Source organism: Eptatretus burgeri, chromosome 4 (assembly GCF_056783735.1).
Source record: "Eptatretus burgeri isolate ZD-2024b chromosome 4, Ebu_testis_v1, whole genome shotgun sequence".
Taxonomy (NCBI): Eukaryota; Metazoa; Chordata; class Myxini; order Myxiniformes; family Myxinidae; genus Eptatretus; species Eptatretus burgeri.
The window spans coordinates 72934886-72955388 of record NC_140964.1 but is presented as its reverse complement, the minus strand read 5'-3'; the positions used below and the strand labels follow the sequence as shown (position 1 = coordinate 72955388).

The window sequence follows — 20503 nt, the reverse complement described above, 5'->3', positions numbered from 1 at the left end:
GAGTCGTGAAGTGTGTACATTTCTTAGGAGGGAAGGAGAGCAGAGCGTGCCTCATGGCATGATCACGGGCCTCAGAAATCGTCTTGTCATGTGAGCGATCGTTGTGAACAGACCGGGTTTAAGAGAGGAACGATCGACATATTAGCTCGTGAGAAGAAGCTGCATAGGGTCTCTGAGCCTTGGTGTTTAATACCGCTCATGAATTGCCGCATGAACGTTCCTGCTGTGAGAGAGCTGCTTGGCGCCACTTTTTGGGGGGGCACGTCTGCACATGTAGGATGAAACACCTGGATCCCAAGTTCCACAAAGACCATCTCTGGACCAAGCCAAGTGCCAGAATAAAGGAAGGATTTGCTTTTATTTTGTTTCCCCTTGTCTGCATTTTAAGTCTGTGTGTAGAGGTGCCTCGACTTTAGGATTTATTTACTTCATGTTATTATCATTACCTTTTGAACTATTGTCCCTTGTAAATATTTGTCTATTTTCATTAAATTCTGCAATTATTTTAAGTTGCTGTGTCCATGTAATTGTCGTGGGGTTCGTGTATAAAACCCCCTTGTACTGTTGGTCCATCTGTGCCTCTGTCGTTCCGCCAGTGTTGCACCCCACCCCTCGCACGCGTATTTCAATCTCTGAGGATCAACATCTCCGCCTCCCATTAAGGAAGAACCGCTTGGCTATCCGGGCTGGTGGTGTAAACTGCCCGTCACCACAATTTGGGTCGGGGGAGTTAACGTTAACTGCCAGCACCGTGACAATATTTATCTGTGCGGCGTCTGTCCTGTCCTGTGTTGTCACTGAACTACTCTCTCAAACTTTTGTGAAATCATACCAAACTTCCGGGGTGCACCTACCTCTCCCGTGTGTATGTCCGAAGCATATTTTGTTTGAAATTTTTTGAAAAAATAATTGTTTTTTGAAATTCAAAAATAAAACTTTTTTTTAAAGTTAAATCTTCAACTTCATTTGCTTATAAAAATGTGTTATCACGAATATTACAAATATATTTGCAAAATACATGTTTGAATTTTGCTTGGTATAAGACTGTAAGTCATGACAACACGGCAATTCACGGACTTATCCTCAGCCTGTCTCTATCGCGATGCATGGTGAGGTGTTTTGAATTGCACAGCGGGAGTTGTTTTGAATTACTTGGGGATTACGTGTTTTTAATAACATGCTGGTTACGTGGTGGTGTTTAAATAATGTGGTGATTAGGTATTTTAATAATGTGGTGCAGAGGTGTTTTTAATAATGGGTGGTTAGGTATTTTTAATGACGTGGTTGCGAGGTGTTTTTAATAACGTGGCTGTTACGTGGTTGAAGTTTAAATAATGTGGTGGTTAGTTATTTTTAATAACATGTTGGTTACATGGCGGTGAGGTGTTTTTGATAATGTGGCTGTTACGTGGTTGAGGTTTAAATAATGTGGTGGTTAGGTGTTTTTAATAATGTGGATGTTACGTGGTTGTGAGGTTTAAATAATATGGTGGTGAGGCGTTTTTTAGCTCGCCTGTTCGACGAACAGAGAGCTATAGCGATACCCCCGGCGTGAGCGTGAAAATGTTAAAGTTTTTGGTGCAAGTTATTTCCTTTCTAATGTTTTTATCTACCACACTATTTTTTTACTGATTACAATATACAAATACATATGTTGCTTTAAAATTATTTGGATCAGACTTCACTGCAATGCTTTATAAAAAATATTATTAGACTCGTCTTTTAAAAACGATAAATGTATAAACAGGCGAGCATTGGGTGGCTTTGACACCAACTCTCTGGTTAATAATGTGGTGGTGAGGTGTTTTTAATAACGTGGTGGTTATGTGGAGGTGAGGTGTTTTTAATAATGTGGCTGTTATGCGGTTGTGAGGTTCAAATAATGTGTTGGTTAGGTGTTTTTAATAACATGGTGAAGTTTTAATAATGTGGTGAGGTTTTAATAACGTGGTGGTTCGGTGTTTTTAATAACGTGGTGGTTCGGTGTTTATAATAACATGGTGGTTCGGTGTTTTTAATAACGTGGTGGTTCGGTGTTTTTAATAATGTGGTGAGGTTTTAATAACGTGGTGGTAAGGTGTTTTTAATAACATGGTGGTTCGGTGTTTTTAATAACATGGTGGTTCGGTGTTTTTAATAATGTGGTGGTGAGGTGTTTTTTAATAACGTGGTGGTTATGTGGAGGTGAGGTGTTTTTAATAATGTGGCTGTTATGCGGTTGTGAGGTTCAAATAATGTGTTGGTTCGGTGTTTTTAATAACATGGTGAAGTTTTAATAATGTGGTGAGGTTTTAATAACGTGGTGGTAAGGTGTTTTTAATAATGTGGTGGTTCGGTGTTTTTAATAACATGGTGGTTCGGTGTTTTTAATAACATGGTGGTTCGGTGTTTTTAATAATGTGGTGAGGTTTTAATAACGTGGTGGTAAGGTGTTTTTAATAACGTGGTGGTTCGGTGTTTTTAATAATGTGGTGGTTCGGTGTTTTTAATAACATGGTGGTTCGGTGTTTTTAATAACGTGGTGGTTCAGTGTTTTTAATAACGTGGTGGTAAGGTGTTTTTAATAACATGGTGGTTCGGTGTTTTTAATAATGTGGTGAGGTTTTAATAACGTGGTGGTTCGGTGTTTTTAATAACGTGGTGGTTCAGTGTTTTTAATAACGTGGTGGTTCGGTGTTTTTAATAACGTGGTGGTTCGGTGTTTTTAATAACGTGGTGGTAAGGTGTTTTTAATAACGTGGTGGTAAGGTGTTTTTAATAACGTGGTGGTAAGGTGTTTTTAATAACGTGGTGGTTCGGTGTTTTTAATAACGTGGTGGTTCGGTGTTTTTAATAACGTGGTGGTTCGGTGTTTTTAATAACGTGGTGGTTCGATGTTTTTAATAACGTGGTGGTTCGGTGTTTTTAATAACGTGATGGTTCGGTGTTTTTAATAACGTGGTGGTGAAGTGTTTTTAATAACGTGGTGGTGAAGTGTTTTTAATAACGTGGTAGTTCGGTGTTTTTAATAACGTGGTGGTTCGGTGTTTTTAATAACGTGGTGGTTCGGTGTTTTTAATAAAGTGGTGGTTCGGTGTTTTTAATAACGTGGTGGTTCGGTGTTTTTAATAACGTGGTGGTTCGGTGTTTTTAATAACGTGGTTCAGTGTTTTAAATAACGTGGTGGTTTGGTGTTTTTAATAATGTGGTGGTTCGGTGTTTTTAATAACGTGGTGGTTTGGTATTTTTAATAACGTGGTGGTGAGCTGTTTTTAATACTTGGTGGTTCGGTGTTTTTAATAACGTGGTTCAGTGTTTTAAATAACGTGGTGGTTCGGTGTTTTTAATAATGTGGTGGTTCGGTGTTTTTAATAACGTGGTGGTTTGGTTTTTTAATAACGTCGTGGTAAGGTGTTTTTAATAACGTGGTGGTAAGGTGTTTTTAATAACGTGGTGGTTCGGTGTTTTTAATAACGTGGTGGTTTGGTGTTTTTAATAACGTGGTGGTGAACTGTTTTTAATACATGGTGGTTCGGTGTTTTTAATAACGTGGTGGTTCGGTGTTTTTAATAACGTGGTTCAGTGTTTTAAATAACGTGGTGGTTCGGTGTTTTTAATAATGTGGTGGTTCGGTGTTTTTAATAACGTGGTGGTTTGGTGTTTTTAATAACGTGGTGGTAAGGTGTTTTTAATAACGTGGTGGTAAGGTGTTTTTAATAACGTGGTGGTAAGGTGTTTTTAATAATGTGGTGGTAAGGTGTTTTTAATAACGTGGTGGTTCGGTGTTTTTAATAACGTGGTGGTTCGGTGTTTTTAATAATGTGGTGGTTCGGTGTTTTTAATAACGTGGTGGTTCGGTGTTTTTGGATCCTTGTGGAGGATCTCTAATCTTACTCACGTTGTTGTTCTTCATCTTCTTCTTGTGGACTTTTTTGTTTCACAGCCTTCAGTTTTCATCGAAATTCCTGAAACTTGGCATATACATGTAAAAATACCCTGCGCAGACAGTTACCATCTCCAATTTTGAAAATTCTCCCAGAAAAAAAAAGTTATGACGTCAAAATATCTCCGCTCATGGAAATCGCCTAAAAAATTATCTCCAAAACTAGGCAAGCTTTTTGAATTCTGTTTGCGGGAATCGAACAGGGCATTAGCAGAGATGAAGTACCGCACATATGATACATCACTATGACGTCATATCAATTTTTATGACGTCATTCCCATTTTTTGACATTTTTTGTTTCACAACCCAGAGTTTTCATCGGATCTTCGTGAAACTTGCCATGTATTTGCAGAAAGCCCACGTGCAGGCAGTAACCATCTCCGATTTTGGAAATTCTTCCTAGAAAAAAAGTTGACGTCATAATATCGTCGCTAATGGAAATCGCCTATACCATTATCTCCGAAACTAGGCAAGCTGTTTGAATTTTGTTTGCGGGAATCAAGCCGGGCATTAGCACAGATAATTTATCGTAAACCTGATACATCACAATGACGTCATATTCGTTTTTATGACGTCATCATTAAGAGGACGAGGGTCTTAGCTCATTTGAGCTTGTTTATAATGTGGTGGTGTTTGTCCCACTGTAGCATTGTGTGGTGAGGTGAGCGTAACGAGCACCCCATCCTAAGTTATGAAGGGTTGGTGGTGATGACAGGCTGGATGGGATAAAGTATTTGCCTCCATGTGGTTTACCTGTGTATATTTGTGAGAACCGATTATCCACTTCATGGAGAGCCAGGAGCTCTAATCGAATATTTGATTAGCCTGAGTGAATGAATTAAGATTGACTTAAAACCCAGTTTCCTCCTTCTGCCCACCTTGTCATTGCAGGGATAATCGCAGGTCCGTTATACCTTGTATATGGGATTCGCCACCACGATCACAGACCAAGGGAGATGTACGTGTGAGCAGCACTTCGAAGGAGGCCCGACGATGGCTTTTATAGCTTGGCGAGCGAATGAGTGAACTGCTGAGCTCAGAGATGCACAAGGAAGACTTGCACACATTAGCACTCCTTCCTTATTTATCGAATCTCGTCTCGAGTGTTCATGCTGTGATGACAAACGAGCATTAATATTTAAATTTTATATTTATACTTCCATTGTAGCACTAATTCAACTACATAGTTTTGACAAGCCACAACATGGCTGTAAATCCACCAGGGCTTGTTCATCTCGTTCATCACCCTCAAGGCATTTTGAAGGTAGTGACGTAATACCGGAGTTGCCAACACAACCGAAGAATGCAAGTCGTACACCTGGTATGTTGTTTGTTCAACAACTGACTCCGAAGGCCAAGCTTTCATGCTTATCTCTATAAGTTTGGCGAAAACATGTTGATGTGGATTTGTGCTGATGTTCAGTTTGCCAAAAAAAAACAAACTCCGGTGCCTTCCCTTTGTGCACACAAACTCCTTGTAACTACACAAACTACGTGACCTTTGACACTACTTTGGTTTGAAGACACTCTGAAGAAAATAGAAGAACATCTCAGCCCTGCCTTGGGCAGCCATCCCACTGGTTCCTGCAAGGGTAACGCACGAGGATACTGGGGGTGAAAGGTGGACGATGCTTCAGTTAACATTGCTCTGGCATTTCAAACACTTTGTCCAAGACATTTGTAGGTGTTGCCAACAATCCGGCACAGCAGGAATTGTTTTGAGAGCTGTTGTTTTTCTCGTGGTATCTTTTGGCTGTGTTCATGTCGAAAGGTCTTTTCTTCGGTCGACGAGACCTGTTTTCTCACTTTGCACTAATTTTATCAAGTTGCATTTCTGATTTGCAATTAATTAATCAAAAAAAACAAACAAACTTGAGAGTCTTTTAGAAAACAAATTCCCACAAAAGGCTTCTTGGTTTGAAAATGTTAGTTTCAGGCTATTATTTTACTTGATGTGTTTGGAAATCTCCAAAAAGGTTACGTTTTATGAGCATACCGTGAAAGCTAAGTGAACTCTGTGGAAGTAGCATTCCAATCAGGACAGACTGTTTTCTTGTCTCCGTATTGTTTACACCTTATAAGATATTTAACGTTTACCGGTCGGGTCGTGGGAGCGCAAGTAAGGAGATCAACATTTACAAGGGATGGATATGTATTGGGTGGTCAAGGCGTGATCGAGGTACTGTGACCTGATGGTACTCAAGCGGAGCGGAAATGGAGCTTCGTTACTGTGAAAACCGCATTGTAGGACAGAGGAAAAGGAAAGACTTCAATACACAGTTCGTGGGAATTCCGTCACTGGTGTCTTTAACCACATTTTCCAATGCTACGTGGTTACGTCATGAAACTCCTCACCAAGCGAGATGTTTTGTTGGTTTTTGAGCGCAGTTGGCATTTGGAATCTCCACTTTCATCGGGTTTCTGAGTGTTTTCAAAGCCAGTTTATCAACAAATTGCTGAATCCAAACTTTTTTTGAAAAAACTTCGCAAGTGTATTTTTTTTTTTCTTCTTCTTTCTCTCCGTCTCATCATTGTTCATTCACTCCCTCGAACATATGTTTTTCACTCCTGAAAGTTTGTGGTCTTTGAGATTACAACTAAAACCTCGTGAGAAATCCACATTCCTGCCATATTGTTGTTATCCAAAAAAACAATGAAAACTCATTTGCAAAGAATGCAAGCAAAGGTGTTTGTAAGATGTTAGGGGCGGGAACAAACGTAAGTTGTGCCTTTGCAGTAAAATAATTGACAATCTTTAATTTTATTGTTGACCTTTGATATTTGGCGGTTCTGGCCTGTGTCCACTGCTGACGTAATGTTACTTTGTCTGTATTTGTGTCCTGATGTCATGGAGCGTGGCGGCAGTTTGGCATTTCGCTCTTACATTCTGAATACCATTTTGTTCGCAAACATCTGTGGACTTTAGTTCTTAATGGCCAAAACAGAAGTAGTGTGCTCTTCTTTATGAATGCTTTCATCTGGTATTCAATCCTGAGCACTTTGTAATGTCCCAATAATAAAAAATATTTTCTCTGGCTCTATTCATGAATACAAATTCATTAGAATGGAGAGAAATTTACAGGAGGCTATTCAGCACGAATATGTATGGGGTGGGCTGTGGTGTTGAGCCGATGGGGAGGGATGCGCGTTAGATGGTTGTGTGCCTACAAATCAAGACTGTTGTACATGGTGATACATCGAAGTGTGTGCCGTCCTTTGGATGGATGTAGACCCGGGTTTCCCGTCTGCCACCATTAGTTGATGGACGTTGCAGATCTCGGTGCCCTTTCAGTGGAGTAGGCGAGTTACGTCCAGCACCCAAGCAAAACAAAATTCCAGATTCGTGACACCTTCAGGTGAACATTAAGCTGACCGACTGGCTCATGAAATTATTAAGGCAAAACCATTCCCCGGTCGACTACACGAGAATGTGGGGACAATCGGGGCCATTGAAGTAGTCGCAGGAGACCTTCAGCAGGCGCTGTGGCCACTGACACCTTTTCATTCTTTCAAATTCCAGCCACCTCTTTTGTGCAGTTCTTTTCAACAAATGCTTGTTTGCAGGTAGTAACAAGTGAGAAATGACACACTGTGGTCATAACCTGCGACACAAAAAAACACAAACCTGAGCAGTGTGTCGTCAGCAGAGGCTTCAGGCCTGGTGTATTGGGGTCACCAGAAAACCAAGATGGCGGCCATAACATTTCGTCTTGGTGTCATGGTGGGTGGAGTCAAACGACATGTGGGTGTGGTCTGGCAGCTGTCCTACCAATGGGTGCACATTTCAAAAATCGACCCCCAACAAGAACTCCAGCAACAGCAATGTGGAGCTCTTGTAGACCTGCGACATGTCGCAGGTAAAAACACTCGGATGACTTTGTTTGATCCAATTCCCACTGGACACTATTTCTGAGCCAAAAGGCCTGCGTGAGTAAAGCTAACCTCGTGTCAATGGCCCCTGATATGTTTGCCTTTCCCTACTGAGTACCTCGACGTGGAACGGTTTCCATTTTTGACCCAGTTCCGGTGATTTGATATTGTGCACCAAACTTTGAAAAATATCGGAAACCTGTTCACAAAATGGCAGCGAGAGAAATAGAGACTGTTCACTGTCCGTGCGAATCCAGCAGTGAGCAGTGGCACCATGAGCAAACATGTGAAGCTGGCATTCGGAGCAGAACTCGTCGGATTTGACACGAGAGAGGATTCCCTTGTCTTGTGTTCTCAGCACTGAATTGCATCTCCATCACAATGCTGGAGTTAACATTTTGTACATGGAACAAAAAATTGATCTTCATCTGTATCACAGAATTATAGGTTCGCCAATAGCAAGTGGAAGACAACATTTTTTGGGTGCCACCCTTCTCCAAAGCAAGACATTTCATGCCAGAAATGTGACTTCAACTTCTTAATCACCGTGGTTAGTATACCTGCACGAGTGTACGTTTTGTTGAGAAAATTCATTTTCGTTATTTTTCAGATGATGCACATTGACTGATCTTTTTCCCACATTGTCTGGTGTATTGTGTGATTGAAAGGATCATTTTTATGGGTTTGGTAGGATAGCTCAGAGGTATGAACACTTCCGTCTGGGTTCGAATCTCGACCCAGCTGTAAACTGTCACCATGGTGTTTGTAAGCAGGGTGAGGTTGCGATGTGTGTACCATTCTTCAGAGGGACCTTGAATTGGGCGACCCGCCTGCAAATATGAGTTGGTGGCAATTAAAGATCCCACGGTATCCTTCAATGAACAATCGGTGACTTATTGCCGGCAGCCTGAACAAATCCCAAATTCCTGTTCTAACTAAACCTACAGGGGGCACTACATCAGCAGCACAACTGCACGCCCAGAAGATAATGCTACCCAGTTATGTGCTGGGCTGACAGGTTTGTCTAGAAGTTTGCACACTCGGCTTCTAGTCTGCGTCCAAACTCAGCAATAAACTGTCATCGTGGTGTTTCATCAATGTGTGCGCCGTTCATCGGATGGACGTTAAACTGGCGTTCCGTCTGCCAGCATTCGTTGGCGGACGTTAAAGATCCTATGGTGTCCTTCGCGAAGAGTAGGTGAGCCATTGCCGGCACCCTGGCAAAATTCAAAATTCCTGCGTTAACCAGCAGAGGGCATCACATCAGCGGCACAGCTGCTCCAACAGACAATGCTACCCTGCAGTCATGTGCTACCAACGAATGAAGACCATTTGATGTCAATCACCTGTGATGGAGGGTTTTCAGAGCTATCCCATAGAGGTGGCTAATTGTCCAGGCATTATATGACAAGTAAGGACTGCACCTCACACAAATTGCAACAGAAAATCTGATAACTGTTCATTACTCATAAATGTGTCCTCTATAACATATAAAAAGTCCTAATGAAGACAAGTGGTGGAAATGTTTTTTTTTAATATAAATTAAAGTTATTAAAATTATTTATAATATATTTTTATTTTTTTCCCAAAATGTTTCTTAACCGTACTCTGGTACCACTTTTTGCTACTTTATAATGGGATATTTAGCAATGCTCTAACTATATATGTTATACTAAATACATATTTCCATAGGAAGATGGTCTGGTTTTAATATTGAGATGACCCGTGCCTTCAGGTAAGACCTCTAAATGATTTAAATCCATTTATTATGGCTTGGCATATATATATACTTTAATAGTGCATGCACTGATGTTCAACACAACTAATAATGTGTCACGATAAAAAGTCATGTGCTTCTGAAGACATTATTTTAAAGTAACAGCACTAATATTATACTATATAAGGCAACATAATCTTTTAGGTTGTCTGGTTACTCAACCACTGGTTTCATCATCGTCATCGTCATCACATTCAGTCTGAAATGAATTTGCACACCCTGATCCTTTGCAGTTGCTACATGCAACAGAGCACTCAATGTCGTGCTTCTTGCATGTGCACCTTAGGCTGCGGCAATCTGTCTTGCAGCTGCATCTGATGACCTGCAGGAGTTCCTGGGGAGCTGGTGGTAAGTCAGTTTGGACAGGGATGAGCCCCCCCTCCCTTTATCACTTTCTTTCCATCCCCAGTCTGGCGGCAGGAGTTCATCCATGGTTCCCTTCCACTGCTGCACCTGGTCGTACACGCAGAGACTGTGGTACTTTGCTGCTGCAGAGGTAGGTGGTAGGCTCTGTGGCTGTATATAAGAAGTTCTAGTAGCCACCTTCTCACAAAAGTGCTTGTGTCATAGTGAGTTGAGTCCCTCCCCAGGCTTACCATTGTTCAGGCAGACCAAAGCATTCTCTCCTGCTGTCACAACATCTGCTGTGGAAGCTGACGGTGTGTCAAACACTGTAGCTTGCTCACGGAAGTCATCACTGGTTGTGAATTTCTTGAGGGCGGCTCCTTTACCAATGCCATACAGGCGGGATGTAGTATCACACCTAAGGATCGCGTGGATGAAGAGAATGTGAGTGCACACACTGGGACCCAGTTGCTGCTTGAGAGCCTTGATGTTCCAGACACGTGGGTTCTTTGTGCTCTTCTTTGGCTCAGGTTGGAAGAAGAGGTCATGTGACTCGAGCTTGGTGTGGTAGATAAGGGGCATGAGCAGATCTGTATCATCACCGATGAGCACAGTGTTTGTTGTGGTTGAAGACTCCACTGCTTTCTGCACTATGAGGAGATCAGCATCACCTGAAGCATGATACGTCTGACAGTTCTTCTTCTGCAGTTGGCCACTGAGCATGAAGATGAACTGTTGCTTGTTTGTGTTGTTTGCGAAGAACTCGTCTTTCCTCACTGTAACAGGCATGCCCTCATCAAAAGTCACGGTTGCTCCAGTCCTCCTACCTGCTCGTCTCAAGTGTGTCATGTCCTTGGTGGATGTACCCTCATAAGCATCGAAAACTACAATTGCCTCCCCATACTTTCTTGTGACATACTCGGTGTACAACCTGCAGATGTTATTGTATGTGGATCCACGTGTCCATGGGATGCACTGAACAAGTGCTCCACCATCCAGCACCTACTGAACCTGGCCTGTGATCCCTGGAAGGTCAGGTGTGAGGACGGCCCAGATGGCATCTGCTCGTACTGGCGTTCGCAACTTCCAGAAAGGCATTAAATCTTTCTTCGTCTTGTGGCCGACCCAGTTTTGTTTTCTTTCCCTCAGTTTCGCTGGTCTGATGAGCTGCTGGCATTTGCTTCTTGGTACGGAAATTTACGCTGCACACTTGGTGATACACTGCATCTGCAGCATGCAGGTCATGCACATGCAACACACGAGCTTTCACTATGACTGCCCAGGCATCTCCTCTTTCACTGCAAGATTTCAAGAGCGTATCCTTGAACTCAAATGTCCTCACTGGCAATACAGTCCAATCAGAACTCTTCCTCTTGGTCCCAACATGCACTGACCTCCCACAGAACAGACAGTCTCTGTCATAATGGAACTCCTTCTCATCAGCTGAGCGTAGTCGCACATGCCTGTCGACTTGCTCTTGTCCTTTCTTCTTTCGTGCTTTCGCTATTTGTTGTTGGCTGGTATATTTCTTGCGGCAGACTTGATGAACCAGTTCCCCAGGTGATGTATGAATGTCATCATTTTTGGATTTACTTGCTCGGTTGATGGTGTCACTCCCCTTTTCGGTAAAGGGGCTGTCACACCTTGACGTTTTTGCCAGCGTATGGAAAGGTCTCAAAATGTATGTAAAACACTGGCGGATGCTGAACTATTGATGGTTTTTTTTATTTTTGGGCGTATAATAACGTGTTGGACGTATGCATAACGTATTAGTAACGTACACAGAATGTTTCAATCACATATAGATAACTTATACCAACGAATGCTGAGCGTGTTGTCGGCGTTCACAACCTATGCCCAACGATAGTCTAACTTACGCATCGCGCGCGGCAGTGTATCGCCGACAATCACGTGCCGTAGGCTATTCATAGGCTGCGGCTCGACGATTCAAATCATAATCGCACGAGACATCGAAGTGTGAAGCCGCTGTCACACCTTGACGTTTTAGCCAGCGTATGCCGACGTATGAAAATTTTGCCGAACCAAGCTGGCACACGTTGAATAAGTTATGGGTAAGTTTTGTATATGTTAAGAGCACGCTAGCATACGTCATAGTACGCTGGCATACATTGTAGTACGCTGGCATATGTCGTAGTACGCTGGCATACGTCGTCATATGCAGAGTACATCGAGAAATTTTCAGCATGTTGAAAATTTATTGACGTACTCGGCGTATGACACACGTTCCGCATACGCTGGCCATAAGTTGTAGGCACGTTACGCGATCGTTCACACACGTCGACACACGTTACTTGTACGTTACTCATAAGTTGAAACACGTCAAGGTAATGGTTAGCGTCAATGTTCCAGACTCCCTGGTTTTTTTTTCTTTTCTTCGGCTTGACGGTGATGTCGACACTTCGATTTATAGTGCAGTTATGATTTAAATTGTTGAGCGGCAGCCTATTAATTATATTATATTATAACCGCACTATAAATCGATGTGTCAACATCATCGTCATACCGAAGAAAAGAAAAAAGAACTAGGGAGTCTGGAACACTGACGCTAACCATTACCTTGACGTGTTTCGACTTATGAGTGCCGTACAAGTAACGTGTGTCGACGTGTGTCAACGATCACGTAACGTGCCTACAACACGTTACTCATAGGTTAGAAATAAGTTTCAGGTACGCTAAACATTACCTCGACGTGTTTAGACTTATGAGTAACTTACAAGTAACGTGTGTCGATGTGTGTCAACGATCGCATAACGTGCCTACAACTTATGGCCAGCGTTATGCGGAACGTGTGAGTCATACGCTGGCATACGTCGAAAAATTTCAAGCATGGAAAATTTGTCCAACAGCTCGGTGTACTACGACGAATGCCAGCGTACTACGACGTATGCCAGCGTACTATGACGTATGCCAGCGTACTACGACGTATGCCAGCATACTACGACGTATGCCAGTGTGCTCTTAACGTATACTAACTTACCCATGACGTATTCGACGTGTGTCAGCGTTTTAGCCAAATTTTTCATACGTCAGGCATAAGCTGGCTAAATCGTCAAGGTGTGACAGGGCCTTAAGTGTGGTTAGTGGCTGTCCACCCCACTCTGCAGGGTCCTGACAAATGGCACATCTTGGAGGGCCACTCATTGTTCAGGATGTGATGGCACTGCAATAATGTAAAAAAAAAACATGAGTATTCATTTTTAAAGTACAGTAACTGTGCCAAATAACCACACATGAATTTCACTGATTGCACATTTTTCAACTTTCAACTTGACCGTTTTTACAATGAGAATCTCTTCAATTTGTTGTGAATTTCCTTGTGAACATGCACTGTACTGCACCCAATATTATGTCTCATGTAAAACAAGATTTCTGGTAGATTGTGGATAGTACTGAACCCTTTGTGTGGACATCAGACAAGCAGACATGCAAAAATCCATTATTTTAACATGGGTGGCAATGGAGAAAAATGCCATCACTCATTTCAGTACTTTTCAATAGGTTCCACCACTTGGATTCCTTAGGACTTTTGATATGTTATACAGGACATATTTATCAGAATAAACCAGTTGAAAGAGTTTCTGTTGCAATTTGTGTGAGGTCATGTCATATAATGCCTGTACTATAACGTCCCTGGCAACGACAGCATCAGTATCGATAATCTAGCACGTTTATCTCGTTATTCTGACTTGCTGCGACAGTCCAATGGAAGGTTACAAGAGTTATTCGACTTTTTTGAAGGTCTTGTTTACCTTTTAGCGTTTGTTTACCTTGCCAACGAATATGGTGCCCAAACACTGCATCATGGGTAATGAAACCCCTCTATGCTTGGTGTCGCTACCCTCCTGGCCCCAACGACTCCGTGTCAAATTTCTTGATTTTCTCCTTTCTGGGAAGTCCGACATGTACAATGCTCGACTCTTTATATCCCCCATTCACAAGCTTCCAACAAAATGCCGGTACTTTCACACCAATTTGCTGGTATAGTTTTAATGTGAGTGGTGGCTAAAACCAATGCCGGTATTTTCACACCAATTTGCTGGCATCACGTTGATGTGAATGGTGGCTAAAACCAATGCCGGTATTTTCACACCAATTTGCTGGCAAAGTTTTAATGTGAGTGGTGGCTAAAACCAATGCCGGTATTTTCACACCAATTTGCTGGTATAGTTTTAATGTGAGTGGTGGCTAAAACCAATGCCGGTATTTTCACACCAATTTGCTGGTATAGTTTTAATGTGAGTGGTGGCTTAAACCAATGCCGGTATTTTCACACCAATTTGCTGGTATAGTTTTAATGTGAGTGGTGGCTAAAACCAATGCCGGTATTTTCACACCAATTTGCTGGCATCACGTTGATGTGAATGGTAGGTAAAACCAATGCCGGTATTTTCACACCAATTTGCTGGCAAAGTTTTAATGTGAGTGGTGGCTAAAACCAATGCCGGTATTTTCACACCAATTTGCTGGTATAGTTTTAATGTGAGTGGTGGCTAAAACCAATGCCGGTATTTTCACACCAATTTGCTGGCATCACGTTGATGTGAATGGTAGGTAAAACCAATGCCGGTATTTTCACACCAATTTGCTGGCAAAGTTTTAATGTGAGTGGTGGCTAAAACCAATGCCGGTATTTTCACACCAATTTGCTGGCAAAGTTTTAATGTGAGTGGTGGCTAAAACCAATGCCGGTATTTTCACACCAATTTGCTGGTATAGTTTTAATGTGAGTGGTGGCTAAAACCAATGCCGGTAATTTTCACGCCAATTTGCTGGTATAGTTTTAATGTGAGTGGTGGCTAAAACCAATGCCGGTATTTTCACACCAATTTGCTGGTATAGTTTTAATGTGAGTGGTGGCTAAAACCAATGCCGGTATTTTCACACCAATTTGCTGGCATCACGTTGATGTGAATGGTAGGTAAAACCAATGCCGGTATTTTCACACCAATTTGCTGGCAAAGTTTTAATGTGAGTGGTGGCTAAAACCAATGCCGGTATTTTCACACCAATTTGCTGGTATAGTTTTAATGTGAGTGGTGGCTAAAACCAATGCCGGTATTTTCACACCAATTTGCTGGCATCACGTTGTTGTGAATGGTAGGTAAAACCAATGCCGGTATTTTCACACCAATTTGCTGGCAAAGTTTAATGTGAGTGGTGGCTAAAACCAATGCCGGTATTTTCACACCAATTTGCTGGTATCACGTTGATGTGAATGGTAGGTAAAACCAATGCCGGTATTTTCACACCAATTTGCTGGTATAGTTTTAATGTGAGTGGTGGCTAAAACCAATGTCGGTATTTTCACACCAATTTGCTGGTATAGTTTTAATGAGTGGTGGCTAAAACCAATGCCGGTATTTTCACACCAATTTGCTGGTATAGTTTTAATGTGAGTGGTGGCTAAAACCAATGCCGGTATTTTCACACCAATTTGCTGGTATAGTTTTAATGTGAGTGGTGGCTAAAACCAATGCCGGTATTTTCACACCAATTTGCTGGCATCACTTTGATGTGAGTGGTGGCTAAAACCAATTTGCTGACGCAGCATTGATGTGAATGGTGGCTAAAACCAATGCTGGTATTTTCACAACAATTTGCTGGTATAGTTTTAATGTGAGTGGTGGCTAAAAACAATGCCCGAATTTCCCCACCAATTTCCTGACACAGCGTTGATGTGAATGGTGGCTAAAACCAATGCTGGTATTTTCCCACCAATTTGCTGGCATCATGTTGATGTGAGTGGTGGCTAAAACCAATTTGCTGACACAGCATTGATGTGAGTGGTGGCTAAAACCAATTTCCCTGCATTTGATCTCGGAGCGAAGGTGGAAAAATGGCGGCATTCATTATACGTGAACGGCAGCTGTAAAAATGGTGGCAACTTTACGCCACGCCCATAGACGAGGGACGACCACTGGTCGGATTAGCCAATCACGGAGCTCCAAACAAAGCCGACGAGGATCACTTCGTTGGAGTGGTGGAATTTTTGTTATTCTTGTTGCGCGGAAAATCATGGAGGGAAATCGGAACCCCTGCAATCGGAACCCCTTTCAATTTCACGTTGCTCACTTGATGAAGGCATGTGCTGTGAGAGTCATCGCGATCGCAGAAACCGCTCCCCTTTTTTGCCTCCTCCTCATATTTCCTCCTCGTCCTCAATCGTACTTATTGGCATGTCTGGATTTCCTGCACCAGTTAAATTATAAATTGTTCCTGCTATAATGTATACCCCACTTTGAGTGGATAACACAATCTGGACAGCAGACCTACAGAAAGTGCAATGCCTCCCCGACCATTGCTTGAAAGTATTTACGCGGGAGAAACCAAGGCCTCTCCCGGAGTTCATCCGCCAAAACCCACCGGAGGCGAGTCTGACTCGGGTCCTGTTCTCGGTGACTGATGTAGAGCAGCAACTTCGGTTATTTGACCCTGATAAGGCACCAGGACCTGACGGTGTTCGCCCTTTCAGGCGCCGTGTGAATCGCCTTGACAACAGGGAACTCGAGTGAGAATGTCTGATTGGCTGTCATCAAGCACGTGATTGCCTCAAACACCAGGCGTACAACGTCACAGCATTGTGACGTCACAATGTCACAGCAGCAATGTCACAGCAGCAACGTCACAGCAGCAACGTCACAGCATTGTTTCAAAAATTAATTTTTTTCAAGAAAGAAACTTTTCATAAGCATGATGTACATTCCACAAAGTGAAAAAGAAGGGTTCGTTTGGGACGATCCATGTTGATATTTATATAAAAAGCAATCATAAACTCGAGGTGCTTTAATAATATATTTCTTTAATTCCGCAAACATTATGAAGATGGTTACGTCATCAATTTCGATTGACCACGTGATTTAAAATGCTTTACGTGAAAATGAAGGGTTTAAACATCAGTGACGCTCGTGAAATTTTCTTCATGCTGAAATTTACTTCATTCCGTTTGCATTGCCTTGATTACCCGATGTATTGTCATTCAGCAGTGATGGCTTCGGTAGATTATTTTATTAGATTTCGAGAGCAAGCCTCTTCAACGACCATGGCGGTGTAAAATAATAAAGGATGTAAAAAGTATATACATCAAACTCCATGCGGTGTCGATCATGTGGCGGCGGTTGTTGTGGTGGTTGTTGTTGTTGTTGTTGTTGTTTTGTTGTTGTTGTTTTTCGTCGTCGTTGTCGTCGTTGTCGTCGTTGTCGTTGTCGTTGTCGTTGTCGTTGTCGTTGTCGTTGTCGTTGTCGTCGTCGTTGTCGTCGTCGTCGTCGTCGACGTCGTCGTCGTTGTTGTTGTTGTTGTTGTTGTTGTTGTTGTTGTTTTAACACTTAGTACATGATGCCACGCAAATGAATAATTATATAATTTAGTTTTAGTTAAACGGCTGACGAGGTATTAATAAAGTGAGGCATGTGGATAAATTTTTATCGAGTAGTTATCTGTGTCTGTTCGGGAAATTAGTTTATATTTAATTGTTTGTGTTTGGTCGTGTGACAGCAATTCCAAATAACGACATCCGGTTCGAGAGTTGTTTGGGCGCGGCTTGAGTATGGAGGCGAGTGGGAAGCGTGAGTGATGCAAAGGAGTTCTTTACCTCACCCAGTCCCTCACCCAGTCCCTCACCCAGTCCCTCACCCAGTCCCTCACCCAGTCCCTCACCCAGTCCCTCACCCAGTCCCTCACCCAGTCCCTCACCCCGTCCCTTCACCCCGTCCCTTCACCCCGTCCCTTCACCCCGTCCCTTCACCCCGTCCCTTCACCCCGTCCCTTCACCCCGTCCCTTCACCCCGTCCCTTCACCCCGTCCCTTCACCCGTCCCTTCACCCGTCCCTCACCCAGTCCCTCACCCAGTCCCTCACCCAGTCCCTCACCCAGTCCCTCACCCAGTCCCTCACCCCGTCCCTTCACCCCGTCCCTTCACCCCGTCCCTTCACCCCGTCCCTTCACCCAGTCCCTTCACCCAGTCCCTTCACCCAGTCCCCTCACCCAGTCCCCTCACCCAGTCCCCTCACCCAGTCCCCTCACCCAGTCCCTCCACCCCGTCCCTCCACCCCGTCCCTCCACCCCGTCCCTCCACCCCGTCCCTCCACCCCGTCCCTCCACCCCGTCCCTTCACCCAGTCCCTTCACCCAGTCCCTTCACCCAGTCCCTTCACCCAGTCCCCTCACCCAGTCCCCTCACCCAGTCTCTCCACCCAGTCTCTCCACCCCGTCCCTCCGACCCCATTGTGCTGCAGTCCGTGACCCAGTTGTGCCGGTGCCCTACCAACCCCGAGCCCCCCACCCGTGGCTGTTCCTTTCCACATCCCTCTCTCTCCCTGTCCCCCATGCCCGCCGTCCCCGTCGCTGTTCCCCATCTCCATCCCTGTCGCTGTTCCCCTCCCCCTCCCCATCCCTGTCGCTGTTCTCCTCCCCCTCCCCATCCCTGTCGCTGTTCCCCTCCCCCTCCCCATCCCTGTCGCTGTTCCCCTCCCCCTCCCCATCCCTGTCGCTGTTCCCCTCCCCCTCCCCATCCCCGTCACTGTCCCCTGTCCCCTATCCCCTCTCCCCTCTCCAACTCTGTCCCTGTCCGTAAAATCAGATTGTCATGATGCTATGTTTTGCAATTGGAATGGGGGGGGGGGGACACTTTCAATTGGAGTCTTGTTCGGGGATCTTATTGGCAACACATTCGACTAAACTATGGCTTATCCATCTCCAGCACACACAGATTTTGCAGAAAAGAACAAAGTGGAAGTATCACTCGACACCCACAATGCACCTGCTGGGACTGATGGTAGTGGACCACTACCCCCAAAGCAGCAACAACTACAACAACCGTTGCCACAGCTGCCGTCACCACCACCACCACCACCACCACCACCACCACAGGGATTGTCTGCTGAGAAGCAGGCTGAGTTGCAAGCAGAATTGCAACGCATCGAGGACGAAATTGCAACTTTGCGTCAAGTTCTCGGTGCCAAGGAGAGCCGCCTCGTTGATATAAAGAGTCAGTTGGGTTTGACCGTATTCAGCGGCTTACGGGACAATTTCAGTCGAGGATTGCAGGATGTACAAGCATCCACTGCGTGAGTGTTTTATCATTAGCTTATTGGAATTCCAGATAAGGTATTTTCATCATGCACCGTCCGTCCGTCTGTCCTTCCGTCTCCTATTTCGACTTCGGCCAAACCGCTGGGCCAACCAGGCTGGAATTTAGAAGCGACGTTCCGCTCCTGACTAGTAAATGCGGATTGTAAAGCTCGTTCCGGTCACATGATTTTAAGGAAGTCAAAATGGCCGACTTAGTAAATTTCTTCAAATATCTTCTCCAGACCCACCACTCGCAATGCTACCAAATTTGGGTTACAACATTAGGACAGGACCCAGGTAAGCTACCAGTGGTTGTATATATATATATTTATTACCTTCGCAAACTTTGTTGCGAAGGTTATGTTTTGATCGCTGTGTATTTATTTATTTATTTGTGTATATATGTGTGTTTGTTTGTTTGTTTGTTTGTTATTCGCATAACTTCAAAAGTATTGAACTGAATCGTAGCAAATTTGGTGGGATGATTGGTTATTATCCGAGGACCATTTGATTAGATTTTGGGAGCGATCGGGTGAAAGGTCAAGGTCAAGGTCATGAAAAGGTCAAAATCGTCTTTTTACCATAGCACGGTCAATTTGTATCCAATTTGCATGCAACTAATGCCAAAATGTTCAGAATTCAATGCCTCATCTTGTGATATGTGACATGACACAATGACGTAATACCCCTTATTAGCGGTTGGGAGTCAAAGGTCAGGGGGGTCACGACATTGCAAAATGTGCGGTTTTAGTCATAACGCGGTCAATTCTTATCCGATTTGCATGAAACCAACACCAAAATGTTGACTTGTGTTCCCCACACTCTAATATAAATTACAAAATTAAGAGTACAAAGGTCAAGGTCAGGAAAAGGTCAAAATCGTCATTTTTGTACAATGAATGTTTGTTTGTTCACAATAAATAACTTATTTAGAAAAACAGAAACTCGTGTGTGCTAAATGCCCCTAAAATGCCAGAAAATAATTTCTTATAATGTGACCAGTTGTCATCAGATTGACTTGACACCGACACCCAAAAACGTCAGGGAGTTCATACAGAAATTGTACAATGTATGTGAATCGGTGTCAAACAGCAGGAAATTTAATGTTTTTAAGCCATCATAACACACATGAGATGGCAGATGTGGTATGGGATTAAATACCCTCACAATCAACGGTTTCTGGGGGGAGGGGGGCAAAATGTAGCATTGGCGAAGGTATGCGCTCTACTGAGTGCCCGTTCTAGTTTATTTATTTTTCAGTCCTCAGAGCTGAGTGTTCATTTTCACTTTTTTGCCAATTGTGTAGAGCACTTTGTGCTGAGGGAGTGATTACCTCCACCATCTGCGTTGGACAATGGTTATTTTCACCCCTGTCTGTGACTTGCGAAATCGAAGATTCGCAAGTATATTTGTTGGGCTGGTCTATGATTCTGTCTGTCTGTCCATGTCAATGGCCTGCAGGTCACAATTTGAAACCAATCTTCACTAAACTTTACCAAACGG

General features: G+C 43.4%; 2 protein-coding genes and 1 pseudogene across 7 annotated transcripts in view; 2 read left to right on the top strand and 1 right to left on the bottom strand.

Moving 5' to 3' along the window:
* LOC147028335 (uncharacterized) overlaps nt 1-6963 on the top strand; it is a 56494-nt gene extending 49531 nt beyond the window's left edge. For all 3 annotated transcript variants that reach the window (XM_085878642.1, XM_085878641.1, XM_085878640.1), the window contains one exon: nt 4814-6963. In XM_085878642.1, coding sequence (XP_085734768.1) covers nt 4814-4890 — 77 coding nt within the window. In that variant the 3' untranslated portion in view covers nt 4891-6963. The remainder of the gene's footprint in view (nt 1-4813) is intronic.
* Nucleotides 6964-8323: 1360 nt separating this feature from the next.
* LOC147028333 (tumor protein D54-like) overlaps nt 8324-20503 on the top strand; it is a 58340-nt gene continuing 46160 nt past the window's right edge. For 2 of the 4 annotated variants that reach the window (XR_015057519.1, XM_085878647.1), the window contains exons 1-3: nt 8324-8342; nt 17427-17497; nt 18630-18996. Coding sequence is in view for 1 of the 4 variants with exons in the window: in XM_085878647.1 (XP_085734773.1) it covers nt 17479-17497; nt 18630-18996 (386 nt within the window). In the remaining 3 variants the exon portion in view is untranslated. Of the gene's footprint in view, nt 8343-17407; nt 17498-18629; nt 18997-20503 lie in introns of those variants that run through there. The other 2 variants (XR_015057518.1, XR_015057520.1) reach the window with 2 other exon arrangements.
* LOC147028334 (uncharacterized) lies at nt 9334-10916 on the bottom strand (annotated as a pseudogene).